Source organism: Nicotiana tabacum, chromosome 2 (assembly GCF_000715075.1).
Source record: "Nicotiana tabacum cultivar K326 chromosome 2, ASM71507v2, whole genome shotgun sequence".
Lineage (NCBI taxonomy): Eukaryota > Viridiplantae > Streptophyta > Magnoliopsida > Solanales > Solanaceae > Nicotiana > Nicotiana tabacum.
In genome coordinates this window covers 127,067,660-127,088,409 of record NC_134081.1, presented here as the reverse complement: position 1 = coordinate 127,088,409, position 20,750 = coordinate 127,067,660, and the positions used below count along the sequence as shown (strand labels likewise).

The window sequence follows — 20,750 nt, the reverse complement described above, 5'->3', positions numbered from 1 at the left end:
TCCATGAATTTTTCCTTCAGATTTGGCCACCAAAAAAGCGCACTCTATAACGCCGTCATTCAGCGATTCCCCGTGTTGAATGTGAAATTCTGATTATTTTTATCCTCCTTTAAATCTTGGCAAAAATATTTGGTGGTATGGTGGAAGAAGAAGGTGATAGTGCAGTAATTGTAAGAAGATGGAAAAGACTTGGTAGAATTTTTTCTAAAAACGAAAGAAAATGATTTAGAAAAATGAAAAAAATGAAAAGGATGGACAACTGGCGTCAAAATGAGCTTTTAGACACAATTTTAATTGTCCACTCACCTCTCATGTATGTAAAACACGCGAGTGACACGTAATAAAAAAATATGTATCTTAGACACACTTTTAAAAAATTAAGTGTGTAAAAAAATTTTCGTAAGAAAAGGAATTTCGATGTAAGTTCAATGTATTTTGCCAATTTTTAATCATGGACTTTCCAGATCCTATCTTCTTTCCCCTTAAGAGAAAAGGCAAAATCTTAGCTGCAACTACAAGATGCCAAGGGGTTCTCCTGCCTTTTTTCCTTTTTTTCATTTTGAAATGATTGCCAAGAGTAATACTTATGAGTTAATCTTTTAAACCGCCCCAAAACTTCTTCACATTTAGACTACTAAATGCACTATCATTTAAAGGTAAAAAGAATAATTTAGTACGTGGTCTTCTTCTTCTTTATATAGATAATGGTATCGACCGGATCAGAGGTGGCAAAATAATTAAAAGAAAATAGTTATCCAACCATATTATTCATTACAAAATAGGTTGGATAATGAACTTTTTAAGAATGGGTTCAATATGGATAAGAACCATATTATCCACTTAAAAAATGGATAATCAGATGGATAACCAATGGGTTAACTTTTACATTTATAAGGACTCAAATTCGGGATTCCTCAAGTTTGGGAGACTAGGAATTCTCTCAAAAATGATCATATTCAAGAAGCCATGGATAATATGGATATTCATATTACCCGCCGGATAACCCGTTTTTTATCCACCCCTAGTCCGGACCAAATTGTGCTCATTTTAACTATTTCACGGGTACTTGCATCCTTTTACCATTTACAAGTACTAAGGATTTAAGCTTACAAGATTTAGATGGAGAAGAAACAATTACTTCACTTTTAAGTCTCTACTAGGATACGAACACTGATCTCCTGTCAAAATTCTTTCCATCTTCCTCACCAGTTAGGCCACACCCTTGCTTGCTTTTGTATGTGTTCCTTGTGCTTACTTCCAACAACAAAAACAACAACAACATACCCAGTATTATCTCACACCGTGGGGTATGGGGAGGGTAGTGTGTACGCAGACCTTACCCCTACCTTGTGAGGATAGAGAGGCTGTTTCCAATAGACCCTCGGCTCAGGAAAACATAAGCACCACATTAATGAAAATATAGACAAGGGACAGTACCAAAAAGCCATATAAAAGCAGAATAAAAACAACAAGACAGACCTACTAGGCTTCCAATTAATATTAAAATTCTATCTCCATAAAAATAAGAAATAAAATGTTGAAAGGAGCTTCTCAAATAAATTCTGTTCTTTAAAAGCCGTAAGCGAAACAATACAAGTATATGGTACAGGTGTTGTATGTATGTTGACATATCAAATGACGAAAGGAAAGAGTGCTATACAATAATAATAACAACAATAGCCCACTGTAATCCCTCAAGTGGGGTATGAGGAGGGTAGGATGTACGCAGTCTTACCCCTACCCTGAAAGGACAGAGAGACTGTTTTCGATAGACCTCGACTAAAGAAGAGAAGGAAAGAGTGCTATGTTACAAGAAAATTCTCTTCTTCCTCCTATCCTAATAAGGTTACCTATTTCCTAAAAGGGAGCTTATTGGGCTTATCTACTCCCTTAGATGTAGAGGAACAAGATGAGGAGAGGTGGTTAGTCTTATCAAATTCTTCTTTATCCTCAGTGAATGCTTTACTCAGAATTTCTTGAAGTTCCATATACCTTTGCTTCTTCAGTTGACGCTCTTCTGCTGTATCATTCCCCATGTAAGCTATCTCAGACAAGTCATCCGCATCCATGATCTTATTTAGAACTTCTGAACAACGTGGAAAGAAGCGTTTTCCAAGTTCCACTGCTCGTACAAACACAAGTACACAATGGTTTATTTTCAAAGCTCATGTTCAACACAGAAGACCTTAAAGCACAAATTCAGAAATTGAAATGCTAATACATTTATACAATCAAGCACTCTCGAGGCCCATCTCAAGTGAAATAAAAATAACAATAGCATTCGGTTGCCTTCACAACGGTGCAACAACCCTGATTTTGCCAATTGAGGCCGCTTACTTCGACGTTTTCAATTTCCCATAGAATCTCCGGAGCTTTCCTAGCCACTATAGTTTTCTGTTTATATCTTCTTTGTCTGAAAATAGGTTTGATTTGCTTCATCTATGAGAATTTCTACCAATTCTTCTTTTATTCATCAAAGCTTATCTTAATCTCAACTGCATCTTTTTAAGAAGTACGTCCATACGACAATATTTTGAACGTGAAATTCCTAAAGTCCATTATTTCCCATATGGGAAGAATCTGGCTTCCATCCCTTTCCCAGCGCCCCCAAACCCCTCATCCCCCCCCCCCCCCAAAAAAAAAAAAACACCCCCACCACACACCAAAAAACAGGCCAAGAAATAAAAATAAGAAGCAGAAAACGAAGGACAACCACTGGGCTCACAATTTATACGCCAAGGGGTCGTTTGGTAGAATGGTGGGACATCTCATGGATTAGCTATCACACCTTCTATATGGGATAAGCTAATGGCTATAACCAAACATGAGATAAATACAATCCCAAATTCTATCCCGGTATTATTATCCTTATTCCATGTACCAAACGACCCCTAGCAGTCCACATATCAAGAATTGAAATAAGAGAAACATGAATAACGAGGATACTTTGATGATAAATATAGCTGCAAACATCTTTTACCAGTTCTAGAGAGTGCTCTAAGCCGATTCAAGTGCTCCTCTTTTATCTTGAAAGGAGCCTCGTTCAAATCTACTGTTGTCCTCTGTGCATTAACCATCTTTTTGCTGATGCTAGCCAGTGGGAACTCAGAAGTGCCATCAACTTGAGCAATGTCCATTGCAACTTTTGCTTCCATTGGAAAAAGGAGTTTAGCCAGGCCAACTGAAAGACAAATCAACTAGCCATCTTCAGTATAATGGGTTTCTTTTCCCTTTTCACCAATATAATAGTTCCTCAACCATAATCAATTTGACCACCTATCATTAAAAGGACAAACCTTGTGACCTTCTTCGGAAAAAGATTAGCTGTCACATTTTAAGTTTACAAACATAAATCCCCCCTCCCCCAAACTTTAAAAATATCCTTGTAATGGACCAAGTGAAACTGATACGTTTTCCTTCCAAACTAATAACATGTGAACCACACATTTAATTTGAAAGTTTGTCTAGCTCTAGACCTTTTATCCCACCACACTTGTCTGGACCAGAATAACCTCCTTCATTTAAATATATGACAACGTCAATAGAAATTTGGAAATGAATTAATTTCAAAAGGATGAAAACAAAAATAACACAAATCTCATTTATTTAACCCTCTTTGTATTTCACTGGTAAGGAAGAGCAAGAAGAAGAAACATAGAATGTACAAATAGAAATAGACAGTGCTAGAATATAAAGTGTTGATGTTAGAATTAAAAGCGTTAAAGTTCTTAATATTGAATATCATTCCTCATTGGACAAATATCACGTCTATTCTTTTTGACTCCTATAAATGTGTGTCTTGCATTTACCATGTCATAAATACATTTTCTCTTATTTCATATTTCTCACATGGAATCAGAATTCATTATAAAATATCATGGATTGCATGCAACAGATGAATATCTACAGGAACAAAAAGCCAGGAGAACCACTTGCTGGAATGGGGTGATAACCAATTCATAGACACTGACCTTGCAATCATGGATTGCATGCAACAGATGAATACCTAAATGGTACTTTAAATTAAGCATATCTGCCAGTTTTCATCCCACCTGTCCTTTGCATGCCATATGAGGTATAGGATAATAGAGAAATATTACATTGTAGCATATCTCATCCTCCATTTGTTCTCTATTAGACAGACCAAAATATCAATTAAAGCTTTCATAGCAAGTAAGGCTGGTGATTAAACATGAAGTTCTAGACATAGGCTCAGACTAAGTGGAAGATCATATACAACGACTGGATCTTAAAAAGTAAGAGTTACTATAAGAGAAGAAGCAAGCAGAGTCATGACATCCTACCTCTATTTTCAAGATATAACAGCTTCATACGCAAATCATCGCCTGCCATAGCAAGAGATACAGAAGCTTCTCCTAGCAGTGGATCTCTTCTTTCTGCTTGCTCCAGAATCTCAATGCATAACCGATCCTTCGAAGCAGACTTTCCTTCCTCCGGAGACTTACTGAAATCCACAAGCCTAGTGAGCCTCTTGGCAATTTGAAGTGCTTTTCTGCCATCGGATGTCAGATCAGAAGGTCTAGCCCCTTTGGTTAAAAGGGACACTATAGTTTTAGGCTCTTTCCTCATAGCTGCAACATGCAGCACCGTGTATCCTCTTGAATTTTGATGATTAACATCAGCAAGTGCAAGATCTAGAAGTTCTGCTGTAGTCTTTGCATCGCAATATGCTACAGCATAATGGAGAGCATATGCATCATCTAGAGTAGTATGCCCCTCTCTTAGCAACATCTGTAGTAATTCAACATCATCAGAATCCAATGCCCTATGTATCCTCTTAACATGTTTATCAGGAAAACCATTGCTTTCAGGCCCTTGTAGACCAAGTTCCGCACGTGAATCGGTAATTTGTTTTACAATATCATGAGGCAAGGCCTTATCAAGGGTTATGATATCAACGTTAGACTTGACAATAATCTCAATGCAGCTTGAAAGCAATCTATCGCATGCTTTACCACAAATGTTTGCAACAGATAAAACCATCATTACATCGTCTGCTGCAGCTTTGTCAAGAATATCCAATAGGTGTCTCTGCAAAGGGAAGGAAATGTGAAATGGAACATTAGAAAAATATATATTATGTCCCAGTACGGTAAGTGGTGTCTGCATGCTAAATTGTACTAGTAACTATGGAATTTCACTAGAAACTTACTTTGAATAACTTATATTGAATGACTGCAAAAGTAAATAAGTGTAGCTAAGTATCTTTCTATCAATATAACTGAGCAAAACAAATGTCCCCAATTTCAAATAAGGAGATTCAGTCTTAGGAGTGTCTTGGCAATGCATGGTTGTTCCTTCTATTAATAAAAATGGAATATCATGTTTATAGTAGTTTTCTCCACTGCTCCAGTTGATGACGAGTACTGTCTCCTTATATGATTCTATTTTATGCCAGTAGTCCTTTTTCTACAAGATGAGGGGGCATTCCCTTCAGCATTGGCTGACTACCAAATATTTGGTAGTCCGTAGGAAAGGCTTTTATCATTTAGATGATCTTCAATTATTCATTCCTGGCTGAAGCAGATGACAGAGAGTAAAATGCAGGAGCAGCCCTACAATCCTGCGTCAGAGTGTTTTTATTTGTTTATTTCTTTATTTTGGGATCACTTCCTTCCTCACAAATTAATTTCAGCATGTCTACCTTTTACTTCTGATTTTGTCACTCACTGCAAGTTACACATCCATTTTTATAAAGTAAAAGAGATCAATATAAACCCTCCCCAACCTGACATTTCACTCAGAAACTGTAAATAGATTATCACAACTTTACTCAGAAAAATAACTATCCTATGATGCAAAAGAAAAGACAGTATAAACAAAGTTGTTACATTCAATCAAGGGCATTAGTAAAATAATTGGCTATCACAAACAGCTGAGTCCAGAAAGCCTGGATACCAAATATATAACAAACTCTGAACTAACTGCACCCTCCCTGCATAGGGCAATGTCTTAGCAGTCCAAGAGGTGATCCTTGCAGTCATTTTATCTATAAAGGGTTGCCACTGCAGTATACTGAGTTTCTTTGTAGACAATGGAACTCCAAGATACTTGAAGGGTAATTCTCCAGCTGTGAATCCTAAATGCTGCAATATATGATGCATGTGCTCTGTAGGAACTCCACCAAAATAGACTTTACTCTTGTTCATGTTAGCTTGCAGTCCAGACACCTGAGTGAATTGTAGGAAGTTCTGTTGTATTGCCTTTACAGATTTGATATCACCTCTAGTAAACAGCAGTAGATCATCAGCAAAGCTAAGGTGACTTATCCCAAGCTTGGCACACCTAGGGTAATATTTGAATTCTCTAACTGACTTAAGGCCATTAAGATTTCTACTCAGGAACTCCATTACTATTACTATACCAAATAAGAAAGGTGACATTGGATAGCTTATCTTAATCTTTTAGCAGCATTAAAGGAAGCCGTTGGCTCCCCGTTAACAATGATGGAGTAGTTGACAGTTTGAATACATTTCATTATCCATGAGGTAAATAATTGAGCGAACTCCATCTCTTCCATGACTTGTCTTATATACGGCAATTCCTCAGAATCGTATGCTTTTTGAAGGTTTATCTTAACCATGCATCGAGGTGAGATGTGTTTTCTAGCATAGGCCATCACTAGTTCATGCGCTAGGATTATATTATCTGCAATTCTTCTCCCTGAAATGAATCCAGCCTGAGCTTCATTGATAACAATGGTGATGACAGCTTGTAGTCGAGATGCCAAGCAACATGCTTTTTCACTTCAAAATAAAAGTGAAGTACGTTGCTTATTTCACTTTTAGCCCGCGCCAGAAATTATTTACATTCGGTAGCCGAAAAAGTATATAAAATTTGTATAGTTTTTATATATAAAAATATATACAAAAAATATTTTAAAATTATATATTTTTCTGCTATTATTTTGAGAGCAGCTATAAAGTGTTATTTTCCCTTTTTAGATCAATACTACTCGCTTGTTCTAATTTATTTGGCATTGTTTGACTAGATGCAGAGTTTAAAAAGGAAAAAAAAACTTTTGAAACTTGTCATCTAAAACAAGCCTTATACACTTGTGTGGTTATAAATCTATCTCATTAAGGATAAAGTAGATGTTGGTTTTTTAGAAGATGGGGCAGCAAGAATATTAAAAATATTGATTGAAAACATTTCTCAATAATTTTATTAAGCATAACAAGGCTTTAAATTAATTTCTTTTATTAAACATATTTGTTTATTTCTTTATTTTGGGATCACTTCCTTCCTCACAAATGAATTTCAGCATGTCTACCTTTTACTTCTGATTTTGTCACTCACTGCAAGTTACACATCCATTTTTATAAAGTAAAAGAGATCAATATAAACCCTCCCCAACCTGACATTTCACTCAGAAACTGTAAATAGATTATCACAACTTTACTCAGAAAAATAACTATCCTATGATGCAAAAGAAAAGACAGTATAAACAAAGTTGTTACATTCAATCAAGGGCATTAGTAATATAATTGGCTAACTTGCAAAGTTTCAATTTTTATCAACGAGAAGAACAATAGCAGCAAAAGACTTCACACTTTTACCTGAAACTTGTCGACCAATTCAGATATCTGAAAGGTAAAAGATGTGTACAAAACCTCAACAAGGAACGCTACAGCTGGCCTACACGCCACATGAGAGCACTCATTGTCCACACAAACACAAACATCCTTAGGTGAAGGCCTAACTTTTCCACTATACAAATAAGCCAACACACTCACTACAGCGTCATAGCTCACTTCATACTCTTTCATAACTTCCTTTAATTCCACCTTACTACTATTCTTCTCCTTTTTCCCGCAGAACAAATTCTTAAAGAACGGACTCCTCGCCGACAAAATGCACCGGTGCACCGGAATTTCCTTACCGGCGCCGGGAACCACAAGCTTAGCGTCGGCGAAGTAGTCAAACTCCGGCAAAGACGCATCGAAGATAGATTCCAGTGTTTCCGAGAGGCGTTTCAGTGAAGTGATCTCTGCCGGCGAAGTCTCCGGCGAGAAAAATTCAGTCATGCCGCCGCCGATGCAGCATATACTACTGTTTCCGCTGATGTCATTCGAATCAGAAAACGCAGTCCTACTATTATCCATTACAGAAAGCCGCCTTACATAAGTTCTGTCTTAGAAATTGAGCTATATATAAGTACAGACTAAGAAAAGAATATTCTAGAAATTCAAAAGGGCTAGGGAAGGTGGAGGAGGGAAAGGGATAGAGAAGAAGGAAAAAGAAGAGGAGAAAGACATGGAAATGGAGGTAGTAAAAGAGAAGAAGAAGAGAGAAAGATTGCCATTTTGGGATTCTTTCAAGTAAAAATGGAAAGTCTTCTTCGTTCTGTAATTTCAGCGATAGTTAGAAAGTCAAAAGAAAGAGGAAGAAGGAATCTAAAGAGGTGGAGTTAGAAATTGAAATTTAATCCAATCGAGACAATTTTAGGCATTTTCTTTCCTTTTCTTTTTCCTTTTTTCTTTGTTGTGTGTGAAATAGAATTACCATTAAGGATTTAAATGAATCCCTTTCAATAGAAAATTATTATTTTTATTTTTTCAACACAAAATTGTTAAGTAATATGTAGAGTTGTATGCTGGTATTGAACATTTTCTTATTAGCAAAAAAATATATATTTAAAATATTAATTATTGAATCCTAGATATCAAAAAATTATTTTCTCTGAATCTCTTTAATGAAATATTATTTCCGAGTTGAATGTGTTTAATCTTGACGAAAGTGTTACTTGATGCATGTACTAATTGAAGATAATATAAGAAATTATTCAATATGTAATTAGTAGTAAATAGATATATCACTCTCTCTATTTCAATCTAACACGATTTTTTATTAGCACGTAAATAATTTAATTTTAAAATTTTTATTTTAGATTTAATAAGATATTTTTATACTGACACAATATTATATATATTTATTTAAAATAATATATTCTTAAGTATTTCCTTTGTCTTAAATTCGTGAAAATTAAGTTATATCACATACATTGGACGTGCCTAATAAATTAATCAAAGTGCATAGAGCCGAATTTCATCATTTCTTGAGTTAAAGTTTGAAAATAGAAAATATTTCATTCCTCAGTGATTTTATCGGACATTGAGTCCGAATTTGAGCCATCAAAATTTGGAAAATCAATATTTAAAGAAAAGAAAAGCCACAAATTAATGAACAAGAAACAAAAAAAAAAAAAAAAAAAAGAGAGAAAGGAAAGGGGTGGCCGCTGGCGTGGGGCGGAGGTGACGACTGAAGCTGAGGTGAGAAATAGTAGAAAAGAGAATATATGGGTCCCACTCTCCTAAGCTCCTCAATTGTACGTGTTTTCAGCCTGGGTTTGCTTACGTCCTTCCAATCACCACCGTCTGTCTTTATCTTCTTCCCATCATATGCCATTATTTAATTTAAAGACCCTAATTTAAATTAAACTTCTTCTATATCATTTTTTCCGGTATTCGATGCTCAATATAAGATCCGATTAATTAGAAAGCTACTTTCTTTTTTATAGTATTGGCCTCGTTTAGAATATCAGTTTAGTCACTGTGAACACATATTTTTTTACCATATTTAACTCTTTTCATCACTTTTTAATATTTAAATATCTTTTAAGTTTAATCTTGATATTTTAGCTTTATTTCACTTTTATAGGTTTTATTTAAGAAAATTAAAAATCACAAAAAAAAATTATATATTCTTGATTTTAAAATATTTAGCTAGTATTTTTATTTTTACACTCTTAAAAGAAAAGAAAAAATATTAATTAAAACAAGATCCAATGAGTCATTTCCATGTGGCAAGATTCTTCCTTATCTTTTGTAACAAACTCACATGCATATACACACTCTTTTTTCTTGGCCACTGATTAATCTCTATACCTACACCTATATATCTTCCAATTAAAAGAGGAGAACGAAAATCTGGGGGAAACGAGAGAAAAAGAGGAACAAATAGAGAGTCAAAAACAGAGAACGGGAGCAATTAAAATCCCTAGCGCCGCCGCCTTCTTCCTAAAATACCCAATACCCCAATTTTCCTCCATTAACGTCGCGGCAGTAGCCACCAAAGAAAATGGACAAACGTTCCTTTCAATGGGGGTTTTCTCTTCTTCCTTTCCTTAAAGCTCCATAGCAGCTTATAGACTTTTCTTCTCCACCATGTAAACTAGCCAACAAAATTACCATTTTACAATCCTAAAAATCCTACTATTAAAAAAAGCTCCCACCCTCATTTTTCTAGTGGGCAGCTACCCCTTTTTCTCCATCTTTTGCCGCCGGCCAGCCACTAGCAGCCATAGCTGGTGCCTCCCTCTCTTCTTTCTTCATCCCCTGCTCCTTCTGTGTCATCTTTGAATGCCCGCCATCCCTCATCACACCCCTCGTTCTCTCACACTTGAGAGACAGCAGCCGCCCAAGCCCCTTTCCCCATTTCTCCCTTCAGTTCTCGCGCTCTCTATGGTTGCCGCCGCCGGAGGTGATGACCAGTGACGACCATGATTGTTGTTGCTGCACCTAGCTGGTGCTTCTTTCCCTTCTTCCCTCTCTACTGTCTTTGTATCGTCGGAGTCGCACCATCGACGTTGAACGAAGAGAAAATCGGCGATATTCATCGAAACAGGTTAGTTTCAACTCAAAAAAAAATAAAGCTGAAATATGTTTCTGCCGGGTAGTATAAAAATTGGGTTTGAGGTCGTATTCTGAGGTTTCCAGACAAATTCGCAATTCAGTCGAGTTTGTGTGCAAGTTTTCCGGCGTTGATTTCTGTCTTTGCTCGCGTCAAATAGCCAATGCTGTAAAGTTTTTGCCGAAGGATCATTTTAATGGGGAAAGCTTTTTGAAGGTCTACTACTTGACCTCATCTATTGTTTATTTGTTTGTGCTGTATGAAAACTCATTTTTTTTCCTATCTTAAACTCTTATTCTTTATTTTTGTAAAATGATTTTGCTAGACTGTTATGGAGTTTTAGAATAACTATGACAGTAACCAAAATATATTAAGTGAATTAATTTATTCATCGTTCCAAATCATGGTATCTTTATTGGATTGTAAAATCATAATTTGGATCCTACTGTTTAGTTATTCTTTATCTCACTCGATTTGTCTTTACTTAAAGCTTAATTATTTTGGATTATTGGAGTTTGAGAATGATGAATCATGTGGACTTTGGTAAGTTAACGGGTCTGTAGGAATCGATACAATTTGGGGCTTTGGATCACACCTATCCAAACTATCGTGATTATGTATATGTTCGCGTGACATAATTACGGTTTTCAAAATTAAGACCAAAGTATGCGTTCGCGCAACTTTGGGTGAAACAATCTTAATAATAATAATTAATTATGTACACGTTCGCGTGACACGAGTGCGATTTAAAAAATGAATATTCGTAGAAAATGCTTTAGGCGCGACTTAATCTATCATCGTGATTGTGTACACATTCGCGTGACATAATTTCGATTTTCAAGATAAATCAAGGTACGCGTTCGTGTGACTTTGGCCAAGCTTTCTCAATAATAACAAAGTGTTATTAATTGTGTACACGTACGCGTGACATAATTCTTGACGCGCCAAACAAAAAGAGTACATGTAAGCGTGACTCGTTTCAAGATAATTCCATAATTACGAATAATCAAGCAATTAAAATCGCTAAAAGGTAAAATGCACATAGGTTCTAAAATGAGTAACTACACAATTTAATTAAGTTAGATATGATTAAAATTGACCGTGCTAAAACCACGGAATGCGGGAGTGCCTAACACCTTTTTTACGGGTTAACAGAATTCCTTACCCAGTCTTCTGGTTTCGCAAACTAAAAATAGAGTTAAATTTCCTCGATTTGGGATTTAAAATAAACTGGTGACTTGGGACACCATAAATTATCCCAAGTGGCGACTCTGAAATTAAATAATTGATCCCATTTTGATTAATGTCACTTTAATTGGAAAAACTCCCTATCTCCTTCGGAAAAGAGGAGGTGTGATAGCTCTGGCGACTCTGCTGGGGATCGAACCCAGAATCTCTGGTTCAGGGTTCAGAATTCAATCTTGTTAATGTGATCTATACTTGGCTTTATTGTTTATTGATATTACTGTGTTTGTGGGCCTAATGTGCTAATTGCTGCTCATTTACCACTTTGATATTATTTGAACTGTATTAAACTGTCTTCTTATGCTTCCCTTCTAAGTCTTCTAAAAATATGGTGCACACGTGTGGCCCACTTTTTTGTTAGAGGTCGTACCAAATAGAACGAGGCTAGATCAGCAACTAGGCCGGGTAGACTTTCATGCTCTCGGTACATTGACTCCACCTCGGCTCGAGATATCCGCTTGGGTAAGCCATGTCTAGAACACACCCCCGGGTTTAAACTTAGAATAACATAGTCTCATGTCGGATCCCTAGTAGGAACGTTTGTTTGCATCACGTGCATTTGACTTTGGGGACTCAACATAGGGGTTCGGTCCGTCTAGGACAGGTATACCCAAATTAAAAGACCATCCTGATGTATCTTACATTCTACTTGCGCATTTATTTGTTTCGGCTTTCATGTTGACTCGCTTCTAGAATAGGGAAAGAAAATTTAAAAAAAAATAAAAGTGAGTGGTAAGTATTTGAAAAATGCTGAAACTCTGCCGAAATATTGAAAAATAAAAGAGAAAGAAAATAAGACAATCTTTTCAAAAAATTATTTTTCCCCTGTTCCATCAAAACTTACAGAACTACGCGGGTTTGATTCTCACCGGATGTGAGATACGTAGGCAAACTTCATCGGTTCCGGTCCACAATTTTTAAAAAATCTAAAAATATTTTTCTTTACTTCCTTCTTTAGAAAGTCTTTCTTTTAGACCCCAATTTTTTTAAAAAAAAATACAAAAATATTTTCTTTTTAATTTATTCTCAAAATTCAAAAATATTTTCATTCTTCTTTCGAAAAATGAAGAGAAAATTCAAGATTCAATAATATTTCCGTTTTTCTTTAGAAGTATTTCTTTCGTAAATTCAAAATAAAAGTCCAAAAATCCAAAAATATTTTCTTTCTTCTTTAGAAGTTTTTCTTTCGAAATTCCAGGAAAAAAAAAGTCAAAATTCAAAAAAAAATATTTTCTTTATTCTTTAGAAGTCTTTCTTTCAAAAAATTCTTTAAAAAAAAAATAAACTAATCGGAATCCAAAAATATTTTCTTTTTTTTATAAGTCTTTCTTTCGGAAATTAAAAAAAATTAAAATCCAAAAAAAAAGAGTTACTTTATTTCCTTTATTCCTCATCTTTCCGAACTACGCAAGATCTGATTCATGTTCCCACATGATACGTAGGCAACCCACATCAGGTTCGATCGAATGATTTTGAAAAAAAGAAAAGAAAAAAAGAGTGACAAAAGAAAATAAAAAGAGAAAAAAAGAAGAAGAAAAGAGAGTGTTTATTCTAACATGTTTTGTTGTTTTAAAATAAAAGCTAATGGCGAGTCCAGGATCCCTCAGAAATAAAAGCATCTTCTCAATCGAAGGAACAAGAACCATTATTGTTGATCCAACTAAGGTCACGAAAAGTCAAGTTGACAAATTGGTGGTAAAAAGGGAGGCAAATGTTATTTGACTTTACCAAGTTTAAGCAATAGGACATGTGCTGCTCGGGATGGTTTGATGATAGGGAGACATGAAAATGCTTTCAAGTCCTTTGGGAAATTAGTTGCTATGAAATCTCTCATATCGTTAGTACTGAAATCTCACAGCCAATATTAGCAACAGTTTGATCAAAAAGTTAAAATTTGAGTGTTGAATTAAAAGTAATAAAAAGGACTGAATGTCGTAGATGTGCTGATGTGAAAATTTGTGGCTAAGATGTCGCTTAGCAACTGGAAAGTCACTCCTGTTTTAGACAGGGAGGAGTCTTGGTAGCTTGTTTTGTCATCTTTTCTGTTATCTAGGTTATCTAGGGTTGTAACCGAGATTTCAGTTTATTTGTCTTATTGTCAAATCCTTTCGTCCTTTATTTAATGAAATACAGTTTGTCCATTTGTGTCATTCTATGCTTAATTCTTTCGCCGCTAGTTTTAGTGACATGACATGCATGCGAAATTTTTGGCCAGGTCTTAGAAAATTGATTTAAGCTTGAATTGGATAACTGAGAAAAAGACACATTTGAGGATGAAAAAGAGTTGAAATACCTTGAAAATTAAGCCCGAGTAAAATTCAAGTGAAACTAGAATAGTTATACCCGTGGAGTTTAAGGATCTTTACCTTCAAAATCACTGTGAAGATTAGATTTGAGAATGTTGAATCATTTGAAGTTCGGTGGAAAGTTTGACATTTAATGGATGGAAAGTGTCTTTCGACCACGACACACCATGAAGGCAGACATATTCATCAATGTTGTAGTTGTGAAGAGATAATATGTTTGGCGTTCTCGAGGCTTGGAAGCCCTTTTTCTGCTATCCAAACACTTGATATCCTTCGCTACCCCTTTTGAGTCTGTGTTATTTTCTTTGACCACCCTCTTTTGGAATCAAGTTAAGAGTTAAAAGTCAAAAAAAATGAAATAAAAAAAAGTCAATGCCCCAAGAGTACAAACTGGGGCAACTCTTAGAAAGTTCAAGTGAAAAAGAAAAAAGAAAAAACAATCAAAGTCCATGCCCCCAGAAAATAAAGTTGGGGCAATTTGTTTTGAAAACAAAAAGGAAGAAAAGAAAAAAGAAAGAAAAAATGAAAAAAAAGAGAAAAAGGAAAGAAAAAGAAAAAGAAAAAGAAAGAAAGATGAAAAAAAAAACAATAGTCAGGTCAGATGTATGAACTACGTTTGACCTGATTCCTTTAAAAAAGGATACGTAGGCAGCCTTACATGTTTCGGTCCAACTAAATAAGAAGAAGAAAAAGGAAAAAAAGATTCAAAAAATCCCCAGTATCTAAAACTGGGACAAAGATTTTATTTTATTTTTGAAAGAGTCGATTCCAAGAGTTATAAGTCTACAACCCCCTCATTTTGAGTCTATTTTGAGCCTTCATATCGTCCCTTCTTTCCAACCCTATCCAAAACCTTCCAAATAAAGACCTCCTCATCAGCCTTCAAGAATGCCAAGGGACACATGCAATGAGCAACAGTTGTCACACGACATAGAACACTGTCAAGTTGCTCACAAAATAAAGCAAAATAAAAGGAAAGAAAATGAAAAAGAAAAAAAATGAGAAAGTCTTACTAGTGAAAACCCTCACGGACACTTTAAGGCTACAGTAAGTAGAGATAAATAAATAAGAGAGACTTGTTGGTGAAAAGCCCTAAGGGCACCACTAATTGAAAGTGAGTCATGAAGCTGATGCAAAGAATTAACACAAACAAGCCCGACTTCAAAGCCCGAAGGAATAACGAAAGGAATGATTAGATCAGTTTGATAGATCATGCTGGTGACTCCAAAGTGCATATCATTATCATTAAGGCTAGTTATTGAAAATAAAACTCTTCCTTTTGTTCTTCCCGACATGGGCATTTCTTGTTAATATTATTTCTTTGCATTATTGTGTCCTTCACTCTGAGTCAGTCCTTGTCAAAACAAGCAAGAAAAGATTTCAAAATATGCGACCAGCTTTTCAGTTGCACAAAGTAAATTTGTCCAGCACACCCTGTTGTTACAGTCAACGTACCTTGAGGATTCATGCAAAGGGTCCCTACCAAAAGACTCTTGTCAGACTACTTGGTTAAAGCAAGCAAATATAACCTCAGGGATTCAATGTAGTATTGAATAATGACTATGAAGTGTGCACCTTATGCAAAAGGCACTTACCAGTTGTGATTCTCTCTGACAGACAAATTGCTCCAAAAGCAAAAGTCATTCAAGATATTAGAAAAAGTTATCCAAGAAAAGAAATCTCCTTTTTGAGATATGGGTGATTGAGCCACAAAACACAAATGGTACTGGGACCGAAACAATCAGAGTTGATACAAAAAGTAAAGGCCCCATGTAAGCAACAACAAAGTCTCCCAGTAATGCAACTAACTACCAATGCAGTCGGTCTTCCAAAGGCTGGATGATCCTAAAGCCAAGCTGCCAAAGACATCAAGGCCACAAACCGACCACCACTTTTAAAACTGACAAAATTTTCTTTGTTTGAAACAAGAACAAAACAGTGCAAGAAAAATGGTTAGTCAATAACAAGCAAGGTCTTCCAAGCTAAAATCAAAGTTGTCATGGCAAGTGTAGGAGCAATCATCCTCGAGGTGTCGTGCCCAAATTTTGTCAGCACATAGGCTGTTTGAGAAGGTTTTTACCTCCTAGGCATTTGTCCTCTTTGAGAAGAACCGTACATCCTAGGCATTCTCCCTAGTCAGAAGAGTATTCAGTTTTACTTGAGTTCAGGAGTCCCGCCTGTAGAATAGGGTCAATTTCAGTTTTCATAAGTTGTCAATCTTTAGTTTTTCTTTAGTTCAGGGGTCCTGCTTGGAGAATAGGGTCAGTTTTTAGTTTTCTTAAATTGTTAGTCTTCAGTTTTGCTTGAGTTCAGGGGTCTCGCCTGTAGAATAAGGTCAATTTCAGTTTTCTTAAGTTGTTAATCTTTAGTTTTCCTTTAGTTCAGGGGTCCCGCCTGGAGAATATGGTCAGTTTTAGTTTTCTTAAGTTTTTAGCCTTTAGTTTTTCTTAAAGTTTAGAGGTCCCGCCTGGAGAATAAGGTCAGTTGTTAGTTTCCTTAAGTTGTTAGTCATTAGTTTTTCTTGAGTTCAGGGGTCCCGCCTGGAGAATAGGGTCACTTTTTAGTTTTCTTAAGTTGTTAATTTTTAGCTTTCCTTTAGTTCAGGAGTCCCGCCTGGAGAATATGGTCGACTTTAATTTCCTTAAGTGGTTAATCTTTAGATTTCTATAAGTTTAGGGGTCCCGCATGGAGAATAGGGTCAGTTTTTAGTTTTTTTAAGTCCTTAATCTTTAATTTTTCTTAATGTCAGGGGGCCCACCTGGAGAATATGGTCAATTTTTAGTTTCCTTAAGTTTTCAATCTCTAGTTTTCCTTTAGTTCAGGGGTCCTGCCTAGAGAATAGGGTCAGTTTTTATTTTAGTCAAGCTTAGTTTATAGTTTTTCTCAAGCCCAATCCCACATCCAGGAGACACACTTCCTAGTTTAAATCTTTCAGGCCACACTTTTTAGGAGATGCACTTCCTAATTCTATGTTAAAGTTTTCACCCCTAGGAGACGCACTTCCTAGTCTGAGTCTTTCAGGTCATACCTTTTAGGAAACGCACTTCCTAATCTTAGGTTACAAGTTTCATCTCTAGGAGACGCACTTCCTAGTTTGAGTCATTCAAGTTTTACCCCTAGAAGACGCACTTCCTAGTCTGGGTCTTTCAAGTCATACTTTTAGGAGACACACTTCCTAAATTGAGATTTCACCCCTAGGAGATGCACTTCCTAGTTTGGATCGTTTGAGTTCACTCCTAGGAGACGCACTTCCTAGTTTGGGTCATTCAAGTTTTTTTAGCAGACGCATTTGCTAGTCAAAATTTTCTTGATTTTACTCACAGGAGATGCACATCCTAGTCGAGTCTTTAATTTTACTCTTATCATTGCATCCTTCATAAATAGCATAGGTGATTTATAGTTCTGCTAACAACTCACAAATCTTCGTAGTGCAAACTGGGGCAGAAAATTTTGTTCGTTTTATTGTTTTGGTTGCAGGCACTCATCTGGAGAACGAGAGAACTCATTTCAGAGTTATGTCAATTTTCAAGTCAGTAGCAGATACCCACCTGGAGAATGAGGGAATTTATTTCAAGTTTCAAGCCGGTAGCATGCGCCCACCTGGAGAATGAGGGAATTCATTTTAAGTAGGGAATTCCTTTCAAGTTTCAAGTCAGTAGCAGGCGCCCACCTGGAGAATGAGGGAATTCATTTTAAGTTTTAAGTCGGTAGCAGGCGCCCACCTGGAGAACGAGGGAAGTCATTTCAGAATTCACTTCAAGTTCGAGTCAGAGGCACCAGGAGCCCGCCTAAAGAATATGGTCAACTTTAAGTTTTCAAGTTCAAATTAGAGAAGCATCACGAGCCCGCTTGAAGAACATGGTCAACTTTCAGTTTTCAAGTTCAAGTCAGAGGCAGCAGGATCCCTCCTGAAGAATAGGGTTAACCTCCAGTATTTTCAATTCAAATCAGAAGTAGCATGAGCCGCCTGAAGAACAATGTTTGCAAGCTCAAGTCTACTCCAAGTTCTAGTTTATTTCAAGTGCAAGCAGCAGGATGCCCGCATGAAGAACATGGTCAATTTTCAGGTTTCTTCAAATTCAAGTCATCAGGATACCCACCTGAAGAATAGAGTAAATTTTCAGTTTTATGTTGAAGGATCAAGTGGAGATTCGAGGAAGATTCAAGACAAGAAGTAGATATGATCTTGTATTTTTCTTTTATTTTGCTGTAATTTTTTGATTTCAATTTATGATGTAATGGAAGGGACCACGGACCGGAGCCTTGACGGAACCTCACTCGAATCTCCAACTCACCATTCCATCATTCTCCTTTAACTACACCCGACCTGATTCTCTTATAACTCGGGATATGCAGGCTGTCCAAAACCATGACTCGGTTTCACTCTTGCACTCTTTTCTTTTATTTCTTTTCCCTTTAAATAATGATTTGGTCAAAAATTAGTCACATGGCTCACCTTGTCTTTTCCTGAAAACTCTTTATGTTTCCCCGCAAAGAGGGGCATGCTGTGTGCACCTAAGTTTTTACCATATTTAACTCTTTTCATCACTTTTTAACATTTAAATATCTTTTAAGTTTAATATTGATATTTTAGCTTTATTTCACTTTTATAGGTTTTATTTAAGAAAATTAAAAATCACAAAAATAATTTATATGTTCTTGATTTTAAAATATTTAGCTAGTATTTTTATTTTTACACTCTTAAAAGAAAAGAAAAAATATTAATTAAAGCAAGAGCCAATGAGTCATTTTCATGTGGCAAGATTCTTCCTTATCTTTTGTAACAAACTCACATGCTCTCACCCAAAACTCACATGCACATACACACTATTTTTTCTTGGCCACCGATTAATCTCTATACCTACACCTATATATCTTCCAATTAAAAGAGGAGAATGAAAATCTAGGGGAAACGAGAGGAAAAGGGGAACAAATAGAGAGTCAAAAACAGAGAACGGGAGCAGTTAAAATCCCTAGCGCCGCCTTCTTCTTCCTAAAACACCCAATACCCCAATTTTCCTCCATTAATGTCGCGGCAGCAGCCACCAAAGAAAACGGACAAACGTTCTTTTCAATGGGGGTTTTCTCTTCTTCCTTTCCTTGAAGCTCCATAGCACCTTATAGACCTTTCTTCTCCACCATGTAAACTAGCCAACAAAATTACCATTTTACAACCCTAAAAATCCTACTATTAAAAAAAGCTCCCACCCTCATTTTTCTAGAGGGCAGTTACCCCTTTTCCTCCATCTTTTGCCGTCGGCCAACCACCAACAGCCATAGCTGGTGCCTCCCTCTCTTCTTTCTTCATCCCCTGCTCCTTCTGTGTCATCTTTGAATGCCCGCCACCCCTCATCACACCCCTCGTTCTCTCACACTTGAGAGACAACAGCCGCCCAAGTCCCTTTCCTCGTTTCTCCCTCCAGCTCTCGCACTCTCTATGGTTGCCGCCGCCGGAGGTGATGACCGACGACGACCATGACTTTTGTTGATGCACCTAGCTGGTACTTCTTTACTGTCTTTGTATCCTCGGAGTCGCACCCTCGACGTTGAACGAACAGAAAATCGACGATATTCGTCGAAACAGGTTAGTTTCAACTGGAAAAAAAAACAAAGCTGAAATCTGTTTCTGCCGAGTGTTATCAAAATTGGGTTTAAAGTCGTTTGAGGTCGTAGTCTGAAGTTTCCGGACAAATTTGCGGTTCAGTCGAGTTTGTGTGCGAGTTTTCCGGTGTTGATTCTGTCTTTGCTCGCGTCAAATAGCCAATGCTGTAATGTTTTTGCCGAAGGATCATGTTAATGAGGAAAGCTTTTTGAAAGTCTACTACTTTACCTCATCTATTGTTTATTTGTTTGTGTTGTATGTAAACTCATTTTATTTTTCCAATTTTAAGCTCTTGTTCTTTATTTTTGTAAGATGATTTTGCTAGACTATTATGGAATTTTAGAATAACTATGACAGTAACCAAAATGTATTAAGTGAATTAATTTATTCATGGTTCCAAATCATGGTATCTTTATTGGATTGTAAAATTATAATTTGGATCCTATTGTTTAGTTATTCTTTATCTCACTCGATTTGTCTCTACTTAAAGCTTAATTATTTTGGATTATTGGAGTTTGAGAATGATGAATCATGTGGACTTTGGTAAGTTAACGGGTCTGCAGGAATCGGTACAATTTTGGGCTTTAGATCACACCTATCCAAATTATCGTGATTATGTATACGTTCGCGTGACATAATTACAGTTTTCAAAATTAAGACTAAAGTATGTGTTCGCGCAACTTTGGGCGAAACAATATTAATAATAATAAAATATTATTAATTGTGTACACGTTCGCATGACACGAGTACGATTTAAAAAATGAATATTCGTAGAAAATGCTTTAGGCGCGACTTAATCTATTATCGTGATTGTGTATACATTCGCGTGACATAATTACGGTTTTCAAAATAAATCAAGGTACGCGTTCGCGCAACTTTGGCCAAGCTTTCTTAATAATAACAAAGTGTTATTAATTGTGTACACGTACGCGTGACATGATTTT

At 36.2% G+C, this 20,750-nt stretch overlaps 1 protein-coding gene across 1 annotated transcript; it reads right to left on the bottom strand.

Annotated features, from left to right (window-relative positions):
- Positions 1 to 1,548: 1,548 nt before the first annotated feature.
- LOC107821864 (BTB/POZ domain and ankyrin repeat-containing protein NPR1) lies at positions 1,549 to 8,513 on the bottom strand. Its single transcript, XM_016648318.2, has 4 exons — positions 7,581 to 8,513; positions 4,305 to 5,052; positions 2,981 to 3,181; positions 1,549 to 2,122 (listed from the first exon to the last, which is right to left on the bottom strand). Exons 1-4 carry the CDS (start codon positions 8,124 to 8,126, stop codon positions 1,851 to 1,853), a joined length of 1,767 nt encoding a protein of 588 aa, XP_016503804.2. The 5' UTR covers positions 8,127 to 8,513; the 3' UTR covers positions 1,549 to 1,850.
- Between the last annotated feature and the right edge of the window lie 12,237 nt (positions 8,514 to 20,750).